Source organism: Tachyglossus aculeatus, chromosome 1 (assembly GCF_015852505.1).
Source record: "Tachyglossus aculeatus isolate mTacAcu1 chromosome 1, mTacAcu1.pri, whole genome shotgun sequence".
Taxonomy (NCBI): domain Eukaryota; kingdom Metazoa; phylum Chordata; class Mammalia; order Monotremata; family Tachyglossidae; genus Tachyglossus; species Tachyglossus aculeatus.
This window is the reverse complement of record NC_052066.1, coordinates 104,120,246-104,143,196: the sequence shown is the minus strand read 5'-3', so window position 1 is coordinate 104,143,196 and position 22,951 is coordinate 104,120,246. Positions and strand designations below refer to the sequence as shown.

Below are 22,951 nucleotides of genomic sequence, written 5' to 3'. Positions count from 1 at the left end.
CTATTTATTTATTACTCTATTTATTTATTTATTACTCTATTTATTTATTTATTTTACTTGTACCTATCTATTCTATTTATTTTATTTTGTTAGTATGTTTGGTTTTGTTCTCTGTCTCCCCCTTCTAGACTGTGAGCCCACTGTTGGGTAGGGACTGTCTCTATATGTTGCCAGCTTGTACTTCCCAAGCACTTAGTACAGTGCTCTGTACACAGTAAGCGCTCAACAAATATGATTGATTGATTGATTGATATTAAGCGCTTGGAAAATACAGTTCGGTAACAAAAACAGACAATCCCTGCCCAACAATGGGCAAGATGATCAGGTTGTCCCACGTGGGGCTCACAGTCTCCATCCCCCTTTTACAGATGAGGTAACTGAGGCCCAGAGAAGTGAAGTGAGTTGCCCAAAGTCACACAGCTGACAAGTGGCAGAGCCGGGATTAGAACCCGTGACTTCTGACTCCCAAGCTTGATTGATCCAGACCCATAGCCTCATCCCACTCTTTAGGTGGGGTCCGGGTAGTGTTATAATAATGGTAACAGTTACAGGGCACGGTAGACCTGGGAACCTGGTCTGGGAACTTCACTGGGGTGACCCCTCAGGGCTGACCTGATGGGGAAAGCGGGTCAGGTCTCCCCAATCAATCAATCAATCAATCAATCCTATTTACTGAGTGCTTACAGTGTGCAGAGCACTGTACTATGCACTTGGGAGAGTTGGTAGTCACGTTCTCTGACCACAACGAGCTGACCCTCAGTGTTCCTCTCCTGTTAGACTCAAACCAACCCCTAGAACCCTCAAATATTGGATCCCGGGAGGGAGTTTGGAGACTCACATTTTCACGCTGGGACTGGAGGGGAGCCCCGGGAGATTCTCGGGATTGACCAGAGGCTATAGTCTGAGCGGGTCTTGGGACGGTCCCCTCTCCACAAGCACCCCGAGGCAAGTGGGTGCCAATGAGGTATCACCCTAGCCTATGAGGGGTGTCATCAGGAATGGGTGCCCGGAAATATGGAGGCTGCATAAGGGACCACTGAAAGAGGGCCACTTAATAATAATAATAATAATAATAATAATAATGGCATTTGTTAAGCGCTTACTATGTGCAGAGCACTGTTCTAAGTACCGGATAATAATAATAGTGGTAATAATTATGGTGTTTGTTTAGCACTTAGAATGTTCCAAGCACTGTTCTAAGTGCTGGGGTAGATAATAATAATAATAATAATAATGGCATTTATTAAACACTTACTATGTGTAAAGCACTGTTCTAAGCGCTGAGGAGGTTACAAGGTGATCAGGTTGTCCCACGGGGGGCTCACAGTCTTCATCCCCATTTTACAGATGAGGTCACTGAGGCCCAGAGAAGTGAAGTGACTTGCCCAAAGTCACACAGCTGACACCCTCCCCCCCCACCCCGCCCTTCTAGACTGTGAGCCCACTGTTGGGTAGGGACCGTCTCTATATGTTGCCAACTTGGACTTCCCAAGCGCTTAGTACAGTGCTCTGCACACAGTAAGCGCTCAATAAATATGATTGATTGATTGATTGATTGATAAGTGGCGGAGCCGGGATTTGAACCCCTGACCTCTGACTCTAAAGCCCGTGCTCTTTCCACTGAGCTACGCTGCTTCTCTATAATAATAATAATAATAATAGTAATAGTAATAATTATGGTGTTTGTTAAGCACTTAGTATGTTCCAAGCACCGCTCTATGTGCTGGGGTAGATGCAAGGTAATCATGTTGTCCCACATGGGGCTCACAGCCTTAATCCCCATTTTACAGATGAGGTAACTGAGGCACAGAGAAGTTAAGTGGCTTGCCCAAGGTCACAGACAACAGACAAGCGGTGAAGCCGGGATTAGAATCCACATCCTCTGATTCCCAAGCCCGTGCCCTTGCTAGACTGTGAGCCCGCTGTTGGGTAGGGACTGTCTCTATGTGTTGCCGACTTGTACTTCCCAAGCACTTAGTACAGTGCTCTGCACACAGTAAGCGCTCAATAAATACGATTGATTGATTGTTTGATTGCTGCTAAACCGCTTTGCTTCTTCTCCTGCTTGGTAACCAGTTCTATAATGGGGAAGGTTCTGCAAGTATATTAGGGCTGGAGTCAGTGACCTGACAAATGAAAATCAGGCCAATGTAGTTCCATATAAAAGAAATGGCTTAAAGGGATTATTTCCAAGCCTTTATCAAGATGTCTTTTGCATCCCTTGTAACTTGAGGACTCAGAACTTGGGGATGATTTTCTATTTGGCAAGGAGCAAATGAGAAAGACCTTATTCTCCCTCCCTTTCTCCTTGCCTACACATCTGGCTCCGCATCCCCTAAGTAATAATAATAATAATGATGGCATTCATTAAGCACTTATAATAATAATAATAATAATAATGGCATTTATTAAGCGCTTACTATGTGCAAAGCACTGTTCTAAGCTCTGGGGAGGTTACAAGGAGATCAGGTTGTCCCACAGTGGGCTCGCAGTCTTAATCCTCATTTTACAGATGAGGGAACTGAAGCACAGAGAAGTGAAGTGACTTGCCCAAAGTCACACAGCTGACAAGTGGCGGAGCCGGATTAGAACCCACGACCTCTGACCCTCAAGCCCGGGCTCTTTCCACTGATCCTCACCCCACCCCAATTCCTACAGTATTTATTGAGTGCTTATTATGTGCAGAGCACTGTACTAAGCATTTAGGAGAGTATAATAGAACAGAGTTAGTAGATATGTTTCCTGCCCACAGCGTGCTCACAGAACTTACATACAATCATATTTATTGAGCGCTTACTGTGTGCAGAGCATTATACTAAGCACGTGGGACAGTACAATATAAACTCTATTTTACTTGTACATATTTACTATTCTATTTATTTTGTTAATGATGTGCATCTAGCCTTATTTCTATTTGTTCTGACGACTTGACGCCTATCCACATGTTTTGTTGTCTGTCTCCCCCGTGGCTCAGTGGAAAGAGCCCGGGCTTTGGAGTCAGAGTTCATGGGTTCAAATCCTGACTCCGCCAACTGTCAGATGTGTGACTTTGGGCAAGTCACTTAACTTCTCTGGGCCTCAGTTACCTCATCTGTAAAATGGGGATTAAAACTGTGAGCCCCCCCGGGGACAACCTGATCACCTTGTAACCTCCCCAGCGCTTAGAACAGTGCTTTGCACATAGTAAGCACTTAACAAATACCATCATTATTATTATTATTCTAGACTGCGAGCACATTGTTGGGTAGGGACCGTCTCTATATGTTGCCAACTTGTACTTCGCAAGTGCTTAGTACAGTGCTCTGCACACAGTAAGCGCTCAATAAATGTGATTGAATGAATGAATGAACAACATAACAGATTCCCTGCCCACAGTGAAGGAGAGACAGACATTGATATAAATAATTACAGTAATGTACATAAATGCTGTGGGGCTGGGAAGGGGAATGAATAAAGGGAGCAAGTCAGGGTGATGCAGAAGGGAGTGGGAGAAGAGAAAAGGAGGGTTTAGTCAGGGAAGGTCTCTTGGAAGAGATGGGCCTTCAATAAGGCTTGGAAGGTGGGGAGAGTAATTGTCTGTCGGATATGAAGAGGGAGGGCATCCTAGGACAGAGGCAGGACTTGGGTGAGAGGTTGACAGCGAGATGGGGAAATCGAGGCACAGTGGGAAGGTTGGCCTTAGAGGAGGGAAGTGTGTGGGCTGGGTTGTAGTTGGAAAGTAACATGGTGAGGTAGAAGGGGGCAAGGTGATTGAGAACTTTAAAGCCAATGGTGATAAGTTTCTATTGGATGAGGAGGTGGATGGGCAACCACTGGAGGTTCTTGAGGAGTGGGGAGATGTGGACTGAACTTTTTTTAGAAAAATGATCCGGCTGGCAGAGTGAAGTATGGACTCTAGTGGGGAAGAGACAGGAGGCTGGGAGGTCAGCAAGGAGGCTGATACGGTAATCAAGGTGGACTAGGATAAATGCTTGGATTAAAGTGGTAGTAGTTTGGATGGAGAGGAGAGGATGGATTTTAGCAATGTCGTGGAGGTTAAAGCGACAGGATTTAGTGATCGATTGAATATGTGGGTTGAATGAGAGAGAAGAGTTAAGGATAATGCCAAGGTTATGGGCTTCTGAGACAGGAAGGATGGTGATGGTGAATGTCTATAGTGATGGGAAGGAATGGGTTTGGGTGGGAAGATAAGGAGTTTTGTTTTTGACATATTAAGTTGGAGGCGATGGCAGAACATCCAGGGAGAGATGTCCTGAAGGCAGAAGGAAATGTGAGATTGCAGAGAGGGAGAGAGATCGGGGCTGGAGATGTAGTTTGGGGAATCATCTACATCAAGGTGGAAGTTGAAGCCGAGTGAGCGAATGAGTTCTCCAAGGGAGTGGGTGTAGATGGAGAATAGAAGGAGACCCAGAACTGAACCCTGAGGGACGCCCACAGTTAGGGGGAGGGAGGCAGAGGAAGAGCCTGGGAAAGAGACTGAGAGTGAGTGTCCAGAGAGACAGGAGGAGAACCAGGAGAAGAAAGTGTCAGTGAAGACATACGTATCCTTAAATTCTGTTGCTTTCCCTACTGGTAATATTTTTAATGTCTGTATCCCTCGCTAGATTGTAATCTCCGTGAGGGCGAGGATGTATCTACCAACTCTATTGAACTCTCCTGTGTACATCAATCAATCAATGGTATGTATCGAGTACTTACTGTGTGCAGAGCGCTATACTAAGAGCTTGGGAGAGTACAAAACAACAGAGTTGGTAGACACGTTCCCTGCCCGCAAAGAGCTTCTAGTCTAGAGGGACATAGTACAGTGCTCTGTCCTCAGGAAGCGCTCCTGCAAACTGCTCCTGACCTAAAGGGCAAGTTGGGCAGAAAGGCAAGGTAAGCTCGTTGTGGGCAGGGAATGTGTCCTTTTATTGTTATAGTGTACTCTCCCAACCGCTTAATGTGGTGCTTTGCACACAGTAAGTGCTCAATAAATATGAATAAAGCACTCTCCCCACCGCTTAATATAATAACATTTATTAAGCGCTTACTATGTGCAAAGCACTGTTCGAAGCGCTGGGGAGGTTACAAGGTGATCAGGTTGTCCCACGGGGGGCTCACAGTCTTAATCCCCATTTTACAGATGAGGTAACTGAGGCCCAGAGAAGTTAAGTGACTTGCCCAAAGTCACACAGCTGACAAGTGGCAGAGCCGGGATTTGAACCCATGACCTCTGACTCCAAAGCGCATGCTCTTTCCACAGTGCTTTGCACACCCAATAAATATGAATGAAGCTATTTAAGAATGATATGGGAATTCTGGAAGGGGGGAAGCAGCTGGAGCAGGGTTTAGAACAGTGCTTTGCACATAGTAAGCACTCAGTAAATGCCATTATTATTATTATTATTATTATTATTATTATTATTATTATCTCACATAAAGATGGGTAAGGCCCCGTGACCTACTGATGTGTGGCCGGATGACCTGTTCATGTTTACTCACCTCACTGAGGGTCAGATTTTTATCTGGCCCGGTTAAATAAGGAGTGAGAAATGGCTCGGATGGTCTCATCATGGAGAAAAATCCAAATAAACAGAGGATGGTCGTGGGGAAAATCCAGCTGCTCCTCTGAACTCTCTTGCAGCAATCCATGTTTGGCCAAACTGAAACAAAACAAACGGGCATGAATGGCTAGTTGGGGTGGGACACACTTAAACAGGTTCACAAGTTCCTCCAGCCCCTGCCAGGCAAAATTTGATCTCCCTCTGGGCTGTGAGATCACTCTGGGCAGGGATTGTGTCTGTTTGTTGTTATATTGTCCTTTCCCAAGCGCTTAGTATAGTTGTACTTCCCAAGCGCTTAGTACAGTGCTCTTCACACAGTAAGTGCTCAATAAATACGATTGAATGAATGAATGAAAACAGATTTATTACTCTATTTTACGCGTACATATTTACTATTCTATTTATTTTATTTGGTTTATATGTTTTGTTTTCTTGTCTGTCTCCCCCTTCTAGACTGTGAGCCCGCTGTTGGGTAGGGACCGTCTCTAGATGTTGCCAACTTGGACTTCCCAAGCGTTTAGTACAGTGCTCTTCACACAGTAAGCGCTCAATAAATACGATTGAATGAATGAATGAATACAGAGTTATTACTCTATTTTACGCGTACATATTTACTATTCTATTTATTTTATTTGGTTTATGTGTTTTGTTTTCTTGTCTCTCTCCCCCTTCTAGCCTGTGAGCCCGCTGTTGGGTAGGGACTGTCTCTAGATGTTGCCAACTTGTACTTCCCAAGCGCTTTGTACAGTGCTCTGCACACAGTAAGTGCTCAATAAATACGATTGAATGAATGAATGAATGCTCTGCGCACACACACACACACACACACACACACACAAGTAAACGTTTGAGAAATAGGATTGACTGACTCCTCTGCCTTCTCTTCCCCTCTTCTGATGAAGGGTGTTCCCCACACCTCTCTCAGTCCCCCGTATCCTCAGCCGCGTCTGAAACTAATTCATTGTAATCTTCCGCTAAGGACTCACTATGAAACCCCAAGAAAATCCTTCTACCAGACACTTTTCTTAAAGATTCCATTTTTATATTTCTCTGTGTCTCCCCCATTACAGTATAAGTTCCTCGTGAGCAGGGAATGGGTCACTTTTTACTTATGTACTTCCCAAATGCTTATTATAGTGCACTAAATGAACAATACTATTACTCATAATAATTATTTCATTTCATTTTCTCTTATCCATCCTGTGCCTATATCACATAGTCATTCATTCATTCCTATTTATAGAGCGCTTACTGTGAGCCCATTGTTGCAGAGGGACCGGCCCTCTGTGTGGCCAACTTGGACTTCCCAAGCGCTCAGTACAGTGCTCTGCACACAGGAAGCGCTCAATAAATATGACCGTCGCTAGGTGTTACTGACTTGTACTTCCCAAGCGCTTAGTACAGTGCTGTGCACACAGTAAGCACTCAATAAATAATGATGATGGCATTTATTAAGTGCTTATTATGTGCAAAGCACTGTTCTAAGTGCTGGGGAGGTTACAAGGTGATCAGGTTGTCCGACGTGGGGCTCACAGTCTTAATCCCCATTTTACAGATGAGGTAACTGAGGCACAGAGAAGTTAAGTGACTTAATAATAATAATGATGATGATGGCATTTATTAAGCGATTACTACATGCAAAGCAGTGTTCTAAATGCTGGGGAGGTTACAAGGTGATCAGGTTATCCCACAGGGGGCTCACAGTCTTCATCCCCATTTTACAGATGAGGGAACTGAGGCACAGAGAAGTTAAGTGACATAATAATAATAATAATGGCATTTATTAAGCACTTACAATGTGCAAAAAAGTGTTCTAAGCACTGGGGAGGTTACAAGGTGATCAGGTTGTCCCACGTGGGGCTCACAGTCTTAATCCCCATTTTACAGATGAGGGAACTGAGCCACAGAGAAGTTTTGACTTAATGATAATAATAATGATGGCATTTATTAAGTGCTTACTATGTGCAAAGCACTGTTCTAAGCCCTGGGGAGGTTACAAGGTGATCAGGTTGTTCCATGGGGGGCTCACAGTCTTCATCCCCATTTTACAGATGAGGGAACTGAGACCCAGAGAAGTGAAGTGACTTGCCCAAAGTCACACAGCTGATAAGTGGCGGAGCCGGGATTTGAGCCCACAACCTCTGACTCCAAAGCCCGGGCTCTTTCCACTGAGCCACGCTGCTTCTCTACTACTACTACTGTTGTTACTATTATTCTTACTACTATTACTTCTACAACAAAAGCCCCCTCTGTCATATCTCCCTTTAACTCTTCCTCGTTTTTTTCCTCTGGCAATTTTGGGATAGCGACTCTCACATTAGTTCTCTCCCCCGCCCCTCGAATCCTGTCTTGTCTTATGCCGTCGAGTAGTCTCCAACCCATAGCGACGCCACGGACACATCTCTCCCGGAAGGCCCCACCTCCTTCAGCAATTGCTCTGGTAGTGGATCCAGAGGGTTTTCTTGGTAAAAATATGGAAGTGGTGTTACCATGGCCTCCTTCCGCGCAGTCAACTTGAGTCTCCGCCCTCGACTCTCTTCTGTGCTGTTGCTGCCCAGCACAGGGGAGTTTTGACTTGTAGCAGATTGCCTTCCAATCAATCAATCAATCAATCGTATTTATTGAGCGCTTACTATGTGCAGAGCACTGTACTAAGCGCTTGGGAAGTACAAATTGGCAACACATAGAGACAGTCCCTACCCAACAGTGGGCTCACAGTCTAAAAGGGGGAGACAGAGAACAGAACCAAACATACCAACAAAATAAAATAAATAGGATAGAAATGTACAAGCAAAATAAATAAACAAATAAGTAAATAAATAGAGTAATAAATATGTACAACCATATATACATATATACAGGTGCTGTGGGAAAGGGAAGGAGGTAAGATGGGGGGATGGAGAGGGGGACGAGGGGGAGAGGAAGGAAGGGGCTCAGTCTGGGAAGGCCTCCTGGAGAAGGTGAGCTCTCAGCAGGGCCTTGAAGGGAGGAAGAGAGGCTAGCATTCCACTCACTAGCCACTGCCCAAGCTAGGAATGGAATGGACGGGCCTCTGCTTTACTCTTCCTCCCCTAGTCAAGACTGGTAGAGGACTGGAAACTCGCCAGGTGTGACCCTGAGAGGGGCTCTAACCCTAGAAAAACCCAAGAATATTCTCATTTTTCCTCCAGAACAGCCTCTCTTTCCCTTCTGTCTTGCCCCTTTCTGCTTTAGGGTGTGGCCACCCCCTCTCAAAGAACTTCCCCTGGGTCCTAGGAAGAGGTGAGGTCTAGGGATGAATTTATGCTTACTCTCCCTCCCTTCCTCATTTTCCCCTCATCTGACTGATTACCCTCTATTTGCTCCCTTTCCCTGCCATCCTTTCTGCACAGGAAAAAGCTTTCTCCACAAGTCAATCAATCAATCAATCGTATTTATTGAGCGCTTACTGTGTGCAGAGCACTGTACTAAGCGCTTGGGAAGTACAAGTTGGCAACACATAGAGAGAGTCCCTACCCAACAGTGGGCTCACAGTCTAAAAGGGGACTTTTACAAGTCTACAAGTCCTCTTGGTTTCTTTCCCTGAAAATCCTCACCTCACCCCTTTCCTCCCCTTCTCTTTGAGATGTGCCTGAAGCCCTTGGCTTTCTGATTCTTTAGGTGACAAACATGACTTTGAATTATAGCAGTAAATATTAGTCAATCAATCAATCAATCGTATTTATTGAGCGCTTACTGTGTGCAGAGTGCACAGTCAATGATAATATAATAATCAAGAATCGAGAATAATAGAATGAATAGAAATCAAATCTTTAACTTATTTTATTTCCTCATTCCACATGTACTGGACTGGCCATCTACTCTGAGAAGAGCATTCAATCAATTATATTTATTGAGCGCTTACTGTGTGCAGAGCACTGTACTAAGCACTTGGGAGAGTACGGCATAACACAATTGTACTGGGCATCTACTGTGTGTAGAGTGCTGGACTGGGAATTTTTGCCAAGAAGAGAAGGGATGATTGGATAATATTACTGGTTATTAACTAAGAGTGGGACCATTGCCATAGATGGCAAGCTTGTTGTGAGCAGGGAACATCTACCAACTCTGTTATAATGTAATAATAATGGCATTTATTAAGCGCTTATCATGTGCAAAGCACTATTCTAAGCGCTGGGGAGGTTACAAGGTGATCAGGTTGTCCTACGGGGAGGCTTACAGTCTTAATCCCCATTTTCCAGATGAGGGAACTGAGGCACAGAGAAGTGAAGTGACTTGCTCAAAGTCACGCAGCTGACAATTGGGGGAGCCGGGATTTGAACCCCTGACCTCTGACTTCAAAGCCCGGGCTCTTTCCACTGAGCCACGCTGCTTCTCCATGGATGGAAAGGAGATGGGGAGGCAGAGGTGGGGCAAGGAGGAAGTGGGAGGAAGGGGCTAAGTGTAGAGGAGAAAAGAGATGGGGGAAAAGGAGGAGTACTTGCCCAAGCACTTAGTACAGTGCTCTGCGCACAGTAAATGCTCAATAAATACCACTGATTGATTGAGTAACCTGACCAGATGAAAGTCTGTTCCTGCACTGAGAAAACCTCTATCTCCAACGGACTCCAACCGAACCAGCAGTGTGCCCTAGGGCTTGGAAGTCAGAAGGACCTGGGTTCAAATCCTGGTTCCATCACTTGTCTTCTGTGCGACCTTGGGCAAGTCAGTTCACTTTTCTGTGCCTCAGTTCCCTCATCTGTAAAATGTGGATTAAGACTGTGAACACTATGTGGGACAGGGACTGTGGCCAACCCGATTACCTTGTATCCACCTCAGCGCATAGAAAAGAGCCTGGCATATAGTAAATGCTAAACAAATTCAATCATTCATTCAATTGTATTTATTGAGCACTTACAGTGTGCAGAGCACTGTACTAAGCGCTTGGGAAGTACAAGTTGGCAACATATAGAGACGGTCCCTACCCAACAATGGGCTCACAGTCTAGAAATGCCATAAATGCCATAGAGAAGCAGCATGGCTCAGTGGAAAGAACCCGGGCTTGGGAGCCAGAGGTCATGGGTTCTCATCCCGGCTCTGCCACTTGTCAGCTGTGTGACTTTGGGCAAGTCACTTCACTTCTCTGGGCCTCAGTTCCCTCATTTGTAAAAAGGGGATTAAGACTGTGAGCCCCACGAGGGACAACCTGATCACCTTGTATCCCCCCCCAGCACTTGGAACAGTGTTTTGCACATAGTAAGCGCTTAACAAATGCCATCATTATTATTAATACTACTACTAATAATAATAACACCCCTGGGAACATTTACCACCTTCGTATAGCAGCATCCAGTGCCCCGCTCTTCAATGCCTGTATAGATAGGGCAGCAGGGATTTAAGGAGGAGCATGTTGGGGCCGCTACCCACTCAAGAACGTGGGGAAGCTCTGATCATGACTGGAGCCAGGTGGGAGCATCCTAAAGGGCCCCTTTACCCCTGCCCTTGTTGGACTCTGTATTTTATACTTTCTTTCATATGTCATATATAATATTATTATCATGCATATTATCATAATTAGATATCATCATGTGTTATTACAATTATATCATATATTATTATGTATTATAATGTAATAATATAATATATTATAGTATACATTATATAATATATGCTACATATCAATATTATATTGTGCATTAATTATTATTGTGTTATGATTATATAAAAATAGAATTATATGTAATGATGATTAATATGTGATATAATTATAACATTACAATGAATAATATTAAAACACCATGTCAGTATTTATTATATGTTATTATGACATTATGATTGTATTATATATTGATTATTATATTATTATAAGCCTATGAATATATAATTATATGTATTGTATAATAATAATAGTAAAGCACATTTGTTAAGCGCTTACTATGTGCCAAGCACTGTTCTAAGCACTAGGGAGGATACAAGGTGATCAGATTGTCCCACGGGGCGCTCACAGTCTTCATCCCCATTTTACAGAGGAGGGAACTGAGGCCCAGAGAAGTGAAGTGACTTGCCCAAAGTCACATAGCTGACAATTGGAGGAGCCGGTATTTGAACCCATGACCTCTGACTTCCAAGCCTGGGCTCTTTCCATTGAGCCGCACTGCTTCCCTAATTTTATACTATGTACTATATTATATATAATAATTATATAATAATGACATTTGTTAAGCGCTTACTATGTGCAAAGCACTGTTCTATGAATTATGTCATCTTTCCTATCTGGTCTGCGGCCAAACCTTTCCCCATTTTATTCTTCAACTGCTAGGCCCTGGATGCCAGGCACCTAATCTTTTTGTCACTGGTCTGTTTATTCTCATCCCTTCATACTGTGTGGCATCATCATCATCATCAATCGTATTTATTGAGCGCTTACTATGTGCAGAGCACTGTACTAAGCGCTTGGGAAGTACAAATTGGCAACATATAGAGACAGTCCCTACCCAACAGTGGGCTCACAGTCTAAAAGGGGGAAGTACTGCATGCAGTGAGTCTTTGATGACCACTTTAAACACTTGATAAACATTTAACTTTGCCTTCTGTGTGACCTTGGACAAGTCACTTAACTCTTCTGTGCCTCAGTTACCTCATATGTTGCCAACTTGTACTTCCCAAGCGCTCAGTACAGTGCTCTGCACATAGTAAGCGCTCAATAAATACGATTGAATGAATGAACGAATGAATCTGTAAAATGGGGATTAAGACTGTGAGCCCCTTGTGGAATATGGTCTGTTTGATTAATTTATATCTTCTCCATCGCTCAATACTAACAATAATAATAATTCTGGTATTTGCTAAGAGCTTACTATGTGCCAGGCACTGTACTAAGCGCTGGGGTGGATCCAAGCAAATTAATTTGGAGAAGTAGTGTGGCTCAGTGGGAAAAGTGTGGGTTTGGGAGTCAGAGGTCATGGGTTCTAATGTCGGCTCTGCCACTTTGTCAGCTGTGTGACTCTGGGCAAGTCACTTCACTTCTCTTTGCCTCAGTGACCTCATCTGTAAAATGGGGATTAAGACTGTGAGCCCCACATCGGACAACCTGATTACCTTGTATTCCCCCCCGCCCCCCGCCAAGTGCTTAGAGCAGTGCTTGGCACATAGAGCTTAACAAATACCATTAAAAAAAAAGTTGGACACAATCCCTGTCCGAAACAGGGCTTACAGTCTTCATCCCCATTTTACAGCTGAGGTAACTGAGGCAGAGAGGAATAAAGTGAATTACCCAAGGCAGGCAAATTGCAATGTAGGGATTAGAACACATGACCTTCCGACTCCTACGCCTATGCTCTATCCACTATGCCATGCTGCTCCTCAGTATAGAACACACAGTAAGTGCTTAACAAATACCATTAAAAAATTATTATTATTATTATTATGGTATTTATTAAGTGCTTACTATGTGCCAAGCGCTGGGGTAGATACAGGGTAATCAGGTTGTCCCATGCTGGGCTCACACTTTTAATTCCCATTTTACAGATGAGGTCACTGTAAATGAGGTCAGATGAGGTCACAGCACTGTACTAAGCGCTTGGGAAAGAACAATACAACAATGAGCAGTGACAATCCCTTCCCACAAGGAGCTCACAGTCTTTGAGGGTGGAGTAATAATAATGATGATGGCATTTATTAAGCGCTTACTAGGTGGAAAGCACTGTTCTAAGCACTGGGGAGGATCCAAGGTGATCAGATTGTCCCACGGGGGGCTCACAGTCTTCATCCCCATTTTACGGATGAGGTTACTGAGGCACAGAGAAGTTAAGTGACTTGCCCAAGGTCACACAGCAGACAAGTGCGGAGCTGGGATTAGAACCCACTTCCTCTAACTCCCATGGTCTTTCCACTAAGCCATGCTGCTAAACAACACACACATACACACACACACACTAGGGTTAGGGTTAAGATTAGTTTAGGGATGAGGTAATAGGTAAAGATGGAGCTAAAGATTTGGTTTTAGGTTTGGGGTTAGGATTAGCTCTTGCAGGAGTGGAGAAGCCTCAGGGCTAAAATCTAAAACCTAGACCGTAAATTCGTTGTAGACACGGAATCTTTCTATTCATTGTTGTATTACACTCTCCCAAGAGTTTAGTACAGTGCTCTGAATAATAATAATAAATAATGATGGCATTTGTTAAGTGCTTACTATGTGCCAAGCACTGTTCTAAGCGCTGGGGTGGGGAGGGAAATAACAAGGTAATCAGGTTGTCCCACATGGGGCTCACAGTCTTAATCCCCATTTTACAGATGAGGTAACTGAGGCCAGAGAAGTGAAGTGACTTGCCCAAAGTCACACAGCTGACACGCGGCGGAGCCGGGATTAGAACCCATGACCTCTGACTCCTAAGCCCGTGCTCTTTCCAGTGAACCACGCTGCTTCTCTGAACACTGTAAGTGGTCAATAAATTCGATTGAAGGGATGAATTATTTATTCGTATTGATGTCCGTCTCCCCCTCTAGACTCCCTATGGGCAGCAAATGTGTCTGCTAAATCTGTTGTAATAATAATAATAGTGATGGAACTTATTAAACGCTTACTATGTGCAAAGCAGTGTTCTTCTAGACTGTGAGCCCACTGTTGGGTAGGGACCGTCTCTATATGTTGCCAACTTGTACTTCCCAAGCACTTAGTACAGTGCTCTGCACACAGTAAGTGCTCAATAAATATGATTGATTGATTGATTCTAAGCGCTGGGCCCACTGTTGGGTAAGGACTGTCTCTATATGTTCCCCCCCTTCTCCAACCCCCCGGCTCTCAACACTCTCTGCTACTCTCCCATCCTTCCCAGCAGTATCCTCAGAGGAGCTCTCCTCCCTGCTCTCAAGTGCTACTCCGGCCACCTGTGCTTCTGACCCCATTCCCTCTCATCTCATGAAATCTCTCGCTCCATCCCTTCTCCCCTCCTTAACTTCCATCTTCAACCACTCACTCTCCACTGGTTCCTTCCCCTCTGCCTTCAAACATGCCCATGTCTCTCTCATCCTAAAAAAACCCTCTCTTGACCCCACCTCACCTTCTAGTTATTGTCCCATATCCCTCCTACCATTCCTTTCCAAACTCCTTGAACGAGTGTCTACACGCGCTGCCTCGAATTCCTCAACAACACTCTCCTCGACCCCCTCCAGTCTGGCTTCCGTCTCCTACATTCCATGGAAACTGCCCTCTCAAAGGTCACCAATGACCTCCTGCTTGCAAAATCCAACGGCTGATACTCTATCCTAATCCTCCTCGACCTCTCAGCTGCCTTCGACACTGTGGACCACCCCCTTCTCCTCAATACGCTATCCGACCTTGGCTTCACAGACTCCGTCCTCTCCTGGTTCTCCTCTTATCTCTCCGGTCATTCTTTCTCAGTCTCTTTTGCAGGCTCCTCCTCCCCCTTCCAGCCCCTTACTGTGGGGGTTCCCCAAGGTTCAGTGCTTGGTCCCCTTCTGTTCTCGATCTACACGCACTCCCTTGCTGACCTCATTCGCTCCCACGGCTTCAACTATCATCTCTACGCTGATGACACCCAGATCTATATCTCTGCCCCTGCTCTCTCCCCCTCTCTCCAGGCTCACATCTCCTCCTGCCTTCGGGACATCTCCATCTGGATGTCTGCCCACCACCTAAAACTCAACATGTCCAAGACTGAATTCATCATCATCATCAATCATCAATCGTATTTATTGAGTGCTTACTATGTGCAGAGCACTGTACTAAGCGCTTGGGAAGTACAAATTGGCAACATATAGAGACAGTCCCTACCCAACAGTGGGCTCACAGTCTAAAAGGGGAGACAGAGAACAAAACAAAACATACTAACAAAATAAAATAAATAGAATAGATATGTACAAGTAAAATAAATAAATAAATAAATAGAGTAACAAATATGTACAAACATATATACATGTATACAGGTGCTGTGGGGAAGGGAAGGAGGTAAGATGGGGGGATGGAGAGGGGGACGAGGGGGAGAGGAAGGAAGGGGCTCAGTCTGGGAAGGCCTCCTGGAGGAGGTGAGCTCTCAGCAGGGCCTTGAAGGGAAGAAGAGAGCTAGCTTGGCGGATGGGCAGAGGGAGGGCATTCCACGCCAGGGGGATGACGTGGGCCGGGGGTCGATGGCGGGACAGGCGAGAATGAGGTACGGTGAGGAGATTAGCGGCGGAGGAGCGGAGGGTGCGGGCTGGGCTGGAGAAGGACAGAAGGGAGGGGAGGTAGGAGGGGGCCAGGGGATGGTCAGCCTTGAAGCCCAGGGTGAGGAGTTTCTGCCTGATGCCCAGATTGATTGGCAGCCACTGGAGATTTTTGAGGAGGGGAGTGATATGCCCAGAGCGTTTCTGGACAAAGATAATCCGGGCAGCAGCATGACATATGGATTGAAGTGGAGAGAGACACGAGGATGGGAGATCAGAGAGAAGGCTGATGCAGTAGTCCAGACGGGATAGGATGAGAGCTTGAATGAGCAGGGTAGCGGTTGGGATGGAGAGGAAAGGGCGGATCTTGGCAATGTTGCGGAGCTGAGACCGGCAGGTTTTGGTGACGGCTTGGATGTGAGGGGTGAACGAGAGAGCGGAGTCAAGGATGACACCAAAGTTGCGGGCTTGTGAGACGGGAAGGATGGTAGTGCCGTCAACAGAGATGGGAAAGTCAGGGAGAGGACAAGGTTTGGGAGGGAAGACAAGGAGTTCAGTCTTCGACATGTTGAGCTTTAGGTCTTTGTCTTCCCTCCCAAACCCTGCCCTTTCCCTGATTTTCCCATCTCTGTTGACGGCACTACCATCCTTCCCGTCTCACAAGCCCACAACCTTGGTGTCATCCTCGACTCCACTCTCTTGTTCACCCCTCACATCCAAGCCGTCACCAAAACCTGCCGGTCTCAGCTCCTCAACATTGCCTAGATCCGCCCTTTCCTCTCCATCCACACCGCTACCCTTCTCGTTAAAGTTCTCATCCTCTCCGCCACTCCTCCACCGCCAATCTCCTCACTGTACCTCGTTCTCGCCTGTCCCACCATCGACCCCCGGCCCATGTCCTCCCCCGAGCCCGGAATGCCCTCCCTCCCTCTGCCCATCCGCCAAGCTCGCTCTCTTCCTCCCTTCAAGGCCCTACTGAGAGCTCACCTCCTCCATGAGGCCTTCCCAGACTGAGCCCCTTCCTTCCTCTCCCCCTCGCCCCCCTCTCCATCCCCCCATCTTACCTCCTTCCCTTCCCCACTGCACCTGTATATATGTATATATGTTTGTACATATTTGTTACTCTATTTATTTATTTATTTATTTTACTTGTACATATCTATTCTATTTATTTTATTTTGTTAGTATGTTTGGTTTTGTTCTCTGTTTCCCCTTTTTAGACTGTGAGCCCACTGTTGGGTAGGGACTGTCTCTATATGTTGCCAACTTGTACTTCCCAAGCGCTTAGTAAAGTACTCTGCACACACTAAGCGCTCAATAAATACAATTGATGATGATGATGATGATGATGATATGTTGCCAACTTGTACTTCCCAAGTGCTTAGTACAGTGCTCTGCACACAGTAAGCGCTTAATAAATGCGATTGATTGATTGATTGATTACAAGGTGATCAGGTTGTCCCATGGGGGCTCACAGTCTTAATCCTCATTTTACAGATGAGGTAACTGAGGCCCAGAGAATAGTAATAATAATAATGGCACTTATTAAGCACTTACTATGTGCAAAGCACTGTTCTAAGCGCTAGGGAGGTTACAAGGTGATCAGGTTGTCCCCCGGGGGGCTCACAGTCTTAATCCCCATTTTCCAGATGAGGGAACTGAGGCCCAGAGAAGTGAAGTGATTTGCCCAAAGTCACACAGCTGACAATTGGCGGAGCTGGGATTTGAACCCCTGACCTCTGACTCCAAAGCCCGGGCTCTTTCCACTAAGCCACCCGGCTTGTACTCTCCCGAGTGCTTAGTAAGGTGCTCTGCACATCTTAAGTGCTCAAAAATACCATTGATTGATTGATAAAGTGAGAATTGGGTTTAGGGTCAGACCAGCTAAATAACCAAGATTAGTTTGATGCAAATAAGTCTCTCTTTGGAAGGGTCAGGCATTACCATTCCTATCAGATGACTATTAAGCTCTGCTCCTAAGGACCCTCAGGGCAAAATTCCTTCTTATGGGAATGGGGTGGGGAGCGCGCACCAGTGGGGGAGGGTAGTCATTCATTCTTTCACATCCAATCAATCGTATTTCTGAAGCGCTTACTATCAATCAATCAATCGTATTTAATGAGCGCTTACTGTGTGCAGAGCACTGTACTAAGCGCTTGGGAAGTACAAGTTGGCAACATGTAGAGACAGTCCCTACCCAACAGTGGGCTCACAGTCTAAAAGGGGGAGACAGAGAACAAAACCAAACATACTAACAAAATAAAATACATAGATCAATCAATCAGTCAATCAATCGTATTTATTGAGCGCTTACTGTGTGCAGAGCACTGTACTAAGCGCTTGGGAAGTACAAGTTGGCAACATAGAGAGACAGTCCCTACCCAACAGTGGGCTTACAGTCTAAAAGGGGGAGACAGAGAACAAAACCAAACATACTAACAAAATAAAATACATAGAATAGATATGTACAAGTAAAATAAATAAATACATAAATAGAGTAATAAATATGTACAAACATATATACATGTGCAGACCACTGTACTAAGCGCTTGGGAAAGAACAATACAACAATGAGCAGTGACAATCCCTGCCCACAAGGAGCTCACAGTCTGGAGGGTGGAATAATAATAATGATAATAACAATGATGGCATTTATTAAGCGCTTAGTATGTGCAAAGCATTGTTCTAAGCGCTGGGGAGGTTACAAGGTGATCAGGTTGCCCGGGGGGTGGGGACTCACAGTTTTAATCCCCATTTTTACAGATGAGGGAACTGAGGCACAGAGAAGTGAAGTGACTTGCCCAAAGTCACACAGCTGACAGTTGGCAGAGGCGGGATTTGAACCCATGACCTCTGACTCCAAAGCCCGGGCTCTTTCCACTGAGCCACGCTGCTTCTCCAATAATAATAATGATGGCATTTATTAAGCGCTTACTATGTGCAAAGCACTGTTCTAAGCGCTGGGGAGGATCCAAGGTGATCAGACTGTCCCACGTGGGGCTCACAGTCTTCATCCCCATTTTATTCATTCGTTCATTCATTCATTCAATTGTATTTATTGAGCGCTTACTGTGTGCAGAGCACTGTACTAAGCGCTTGGGAAGTACAAGTTGGTAACATACAGAGACGGTCCCTACCCAACAACGGGCTCACAGTCTAGAGGGGGAGACAGACAACAAAACAAAACATGGAGACGGGTGTCAAAATCGTCAGAACAAATAGAATTAAAGCCATATGCATATCATCAACAAAATAAATAGTAAATATGTACAAGTAATAAATAGAGTAATAAATCTGTGCAAACATATATACTGGTGCTGTGGGGAGGGGAAGGAGGTAGGGCGGGGGGGATGGGGAGGAGGAGAGGAAAAAGGGGGCTCAGTCTGGGAAAATCTTGGATCATCTTGGAGGACTTCACCAGATAACAGGGTCAGAGTTTGTGACGGTAATCCTTGGGGAGCGAAAATATTTCATAAATTATGTAACTGTCCTCTTTGTTACGATATTCGTCAAGCGTTTATTATGCTAGACTGTAAGCCCGGTGTGGGCAGGGATTATCTCTCTTTATTGCTGAATTGTACTTTCCAAGACCTTAGTACAGTGCTCTGCACACAGTGAGTGCTCAATAAATATGACTGACTGAATGAATGAATGTGCACGCACTGTACTAAGCACTGGGGTATGTACAAGATAACCAGATGGGACACAGTCCACGTCTTGCATGGGGTTCAGTCTTAATTTCCATTTTACAGATGAGGTAACTGAGGCATAGAGAAGTTAAGCAGCTTTGGGTGATGGGAATGTTGCTTGGTTAAACTGAGGTGGGAGAGCTTTACAGAGGAGAGAACTGAGGCCCTGAGAAGTGAAGTGACTCGCCCAAAGTCACACAGCTGACAAGTGGAGGGGTCGGGATTTGAACCCATGACCTCTGACTCCCGAGCCAGGGAGTCAACCAGCGCCCCCCAAACCCCAACTTGTCCCCAGCACTTTTTTGTGGTATTAAGCGCTTACAATGTGCCGGGCACTGTACCAGGCGCTAGGGAAAATACAAGCAAATCCAGTTGGACACAGTCCCTCTTTACGTAGGGCTCACAGTCTTCATCCCCATTTTATAGATGAGGGAACTGAGGCACAGAGAAGCGAAGTGACTTGAAGTTCGCACAACAGACATGTGCCCTCCTTCCCTCTTTCTGGGATTCATTCATTCAATCGTATTTATTGAGCGCTTCCAGACTAAGCGCTTGGGAAGTCCAAGTTGGCAACATATAGAGATGGTCCCTACCCAACAGTGGGTTCACAGTCTAGAATATTACTCTGTTTATTTATTTATCTTACTTGTACATATCTATTCTATTTATTTTATTTTGTTAGTATGTTTGGTTTTGTTCTCTGTCTCCCCCTTCTAGACTGTGAGCCCGCTGTTGGGTAGGGACCGTCTCTATGTGTTGCCGACTTGGACTTCCCAAGCGCTCTGCACACAGTAAGCGCTCAATAAATACGATTGATTGATTGATTGATTAGAAGATGAAACCATATAGCTCTCAGAGCCATTGGCCATTCAGAAGTGCATTTCACTCTGCCCTTGGGGACCCCAATGATAAATTCCTTCTGAGAGAAATGGGGTGTCCTCCTCCCCCGGCCTATCCAAGTTCAGGGGTCAACCAGGCCCCCAGGCCCCCAACTTACCTCCTTGTCTCCAGATCCTTCTTCTCTTTGTCTGGGAGGGATCAACAAACCACCCAAAGCCACTTGTTTTCCCATCAGGTGATCATTTCACCCCGCCCCTAGGCCCCCAAGCCAAAATGCCTTCTGAAAGAAATCGGGGGACGTGGGGTGAATGTAACCTCCAACTACTGTGAGCTTTTCATAACTGCCACTATGATAGATCTGAGTACAGAAGCTGTGTTGTGTGGCCCAGTGGAAAGAGCATCATCATCATCATCAATCGTATTTATTGAGCGCTTACTGTGTGCAGAGCACTGTACTAAGTGCTTGGGAAGTACAAGTTGGCAACATATAGAGGCAGTCCCTACCCAACAGTGGGCTCACAGTCTAAAAGGGGGAGACAGAGAACAAAACCAAACATACTAACAAAATAAAATAAATAGAATAGATATGTACAAGTAAAATAAATAGATAGAGTAATAAATATGTACAAACATATATACATATATACAGGTGCTGTGGGGAAGGGAAGGAGGTAAGATGGGGGGAAGGAGGAGGGAAGGAGGGAAGGAGGTAAGAGCACTCACCTGGGAATCGGATAATGTGGGTTCTTGTCTGCTGTGTGATCCTGGGCAAGTCACTTTGCTTCTCTGTGCCTTAATAATAATAATGATGGCATTTGGTAAGCGCTTACTATGAGCAAAGCACTGTTCTAAGCGCTGGGGGGATACAAGGTGATCAGGTTGTCCCCGGGGGGGCTCACAGTCTTAATCCCCATTGACAGATGAGGGAACGGAGGCTCAGAGAAGTGAAGTGACTTGCCCAAGGTCACACAGCAGGCATGTGGCGAAGCCTGGATTCAAACCCACGACCTCTGACTCCAAAGACCGTGCTCTTTCCACTGAGCCATGCTGCCTTAGTTCCCTCGTCTGCCAAATGGGGATTCAATACTTGGCTCAGTGGAAAGAGCCAGGTTTGGGAGCCAGAGGTCATGGGTTCTAATCCCAGCTCCGCCATGTGTCTGCTGTGTGACCTTTGGCAAGTCACTTAACTTCTCTGAGCCTCAGTTACCTCATCTGTAAAATGAGGTTGAAGACTGTGAGCCCCACGTGGTACAACTTGATCACCTTGTATCCCCCCCAGTGCTTAGAACAGTGCTTTGCACATAGTAAGCGCTTAACAAATGCCATTATTATTACTTAGCCTGTGGGCCCCATGTAGGACCTGATTGCCTTATGTCTACCCCAGCATTTAATACAGTGCTTGGCACATAGAAAATGATTAACAAATACCACAATTATTATTATTATTATATATTTCTCACTTTTGTCTCATCTTAGGGTTATGTTTCAAGATATTTTCTAGGCTGGTCACTAAGAGGGAAGGATATTTGTTAGCTGGTAATCCCTTGAGGTCAGGGATTTTGTGGTAGTCTTCCAATAAACTGCTTCCAAGAGAAGCAGCGTGGCTCAGTGGAAAGAGAATGGGCTTTGGAGTCAGAGGTCATGGGTTCAAATCCCAGCTCTGCCAATTGTCAGCTGTGTGACTGTGGGCAAGTCACTTAACTTCTCTGTGCCTCAGTGACTTCATCTGTAAAGTGGGGATTAAGACTGTGAGCCCCCCATGGGACAACCTGATCACCTTGTAACCTCCCCAGCACTTAGAGCAGTGCTTTGCACACAGTAAGCACTTAATAAATGCTAATATTATTATTAACAGCATGGCCTAGAGGATAGAGTATAGGCCTAGGAATCAGAAGGACCTGTGTTCTAATCCTGGTTCTGCCACTTAAAAAAAAAAAGTAGTATTATGGTATTCAGTACACGCTTACTATGTGCCACACTCTTTGATACAGGCTAATAAGGTTGGATATTCTGCTGTATTGCCTTAAATCACACAATAATAATGATAATAATAATAATTTTGGTATTTGTTAAGCACACACTATGTGTCTGGGAATTGTACTAAGCGCTGGGGTGGTTACAAGCAAAATTGAGTTGGACACAATCCCTTTCCTACGTGGGGCTCACAGTTTCAATCCCCATTTTGCAAATGAGGTAACTGAATCCCAAAGAAGTAAAAAGACTTGCCCAAGGTCACACAGCAGACAAGTGGTGGAGGAGGGATTAGAACCCATGACCTTTTGATTCCCAGGCTCAGCCTCTGTCCATTAGGCCATGCTGTTTCCAACACGGCATAACTTCTCTGTGTCTGTTGCCTCATCTATAAAATGGTGATTAATAATAATAATAATAAGGATGGCATTTGTTAAGTGTTTACTGTGTGCCAAGCACTGTTCTAAGCACTGGGATGATACAAGGTAATCAGGTTGTACCACATGGGGCTCACAGTCTTAACCCCCATTTTCCAGATGAGGTAACTGAGGCCCAGAGAAGTAAAGTGCCTTGCCCAAAGTCACACAGCTTACAAGATGCGGAGCCGGGATTTGAACCCGTGTCTCTATATGTTGCCAATTTGTACTTCCCAAGCGCTTAGTACAGTGCTCTGCACTCAGTAAGCGCTCAATAAATATGATTGATTGATTGATTGATTGATTGACTTCCAAGCCCGGGCTCTTTCCACTGAGCCACACTGCTTCTACTTCCCAAGCGCTTAGTACAGTG

The 22,951-nt window shown here is 45.2% G+C and overlaps 1 protein-coding gene across 4 annotated transcripts in view; it reads right to left on the bottom strand.

Annotated features, from left to right (window-relative positions):
• SLC19A3 (solute carrier family 19 member 3) overlaps nt 1–22,951 on the bottom strand; it is a 71,148-nt gene that overhangs the window by 26,499 nt on the left and 21,698 nt on the right. For 3 of the 4 annotated variants that reach the window (XM_038752696.1, XM_038752724.1, XM_038752715.1), the window contains exon 2: nt 5,482–5,642. In XM_038752696.1, coding sequence (XP_038608624.1) covers nt 5,482–5,631 — 150 coding nt within the window. In that variant the 5' untranslated portion in view covers nt 5,632–5,642. Of the gene's footprint in view, nt 1–5,481; nt 5,643–20,914; nt 20,984–22,951 lie in introns of all 4 variants that reach the window. The other variant, XM_038752704.1, reaches the window with a different exon arrangement.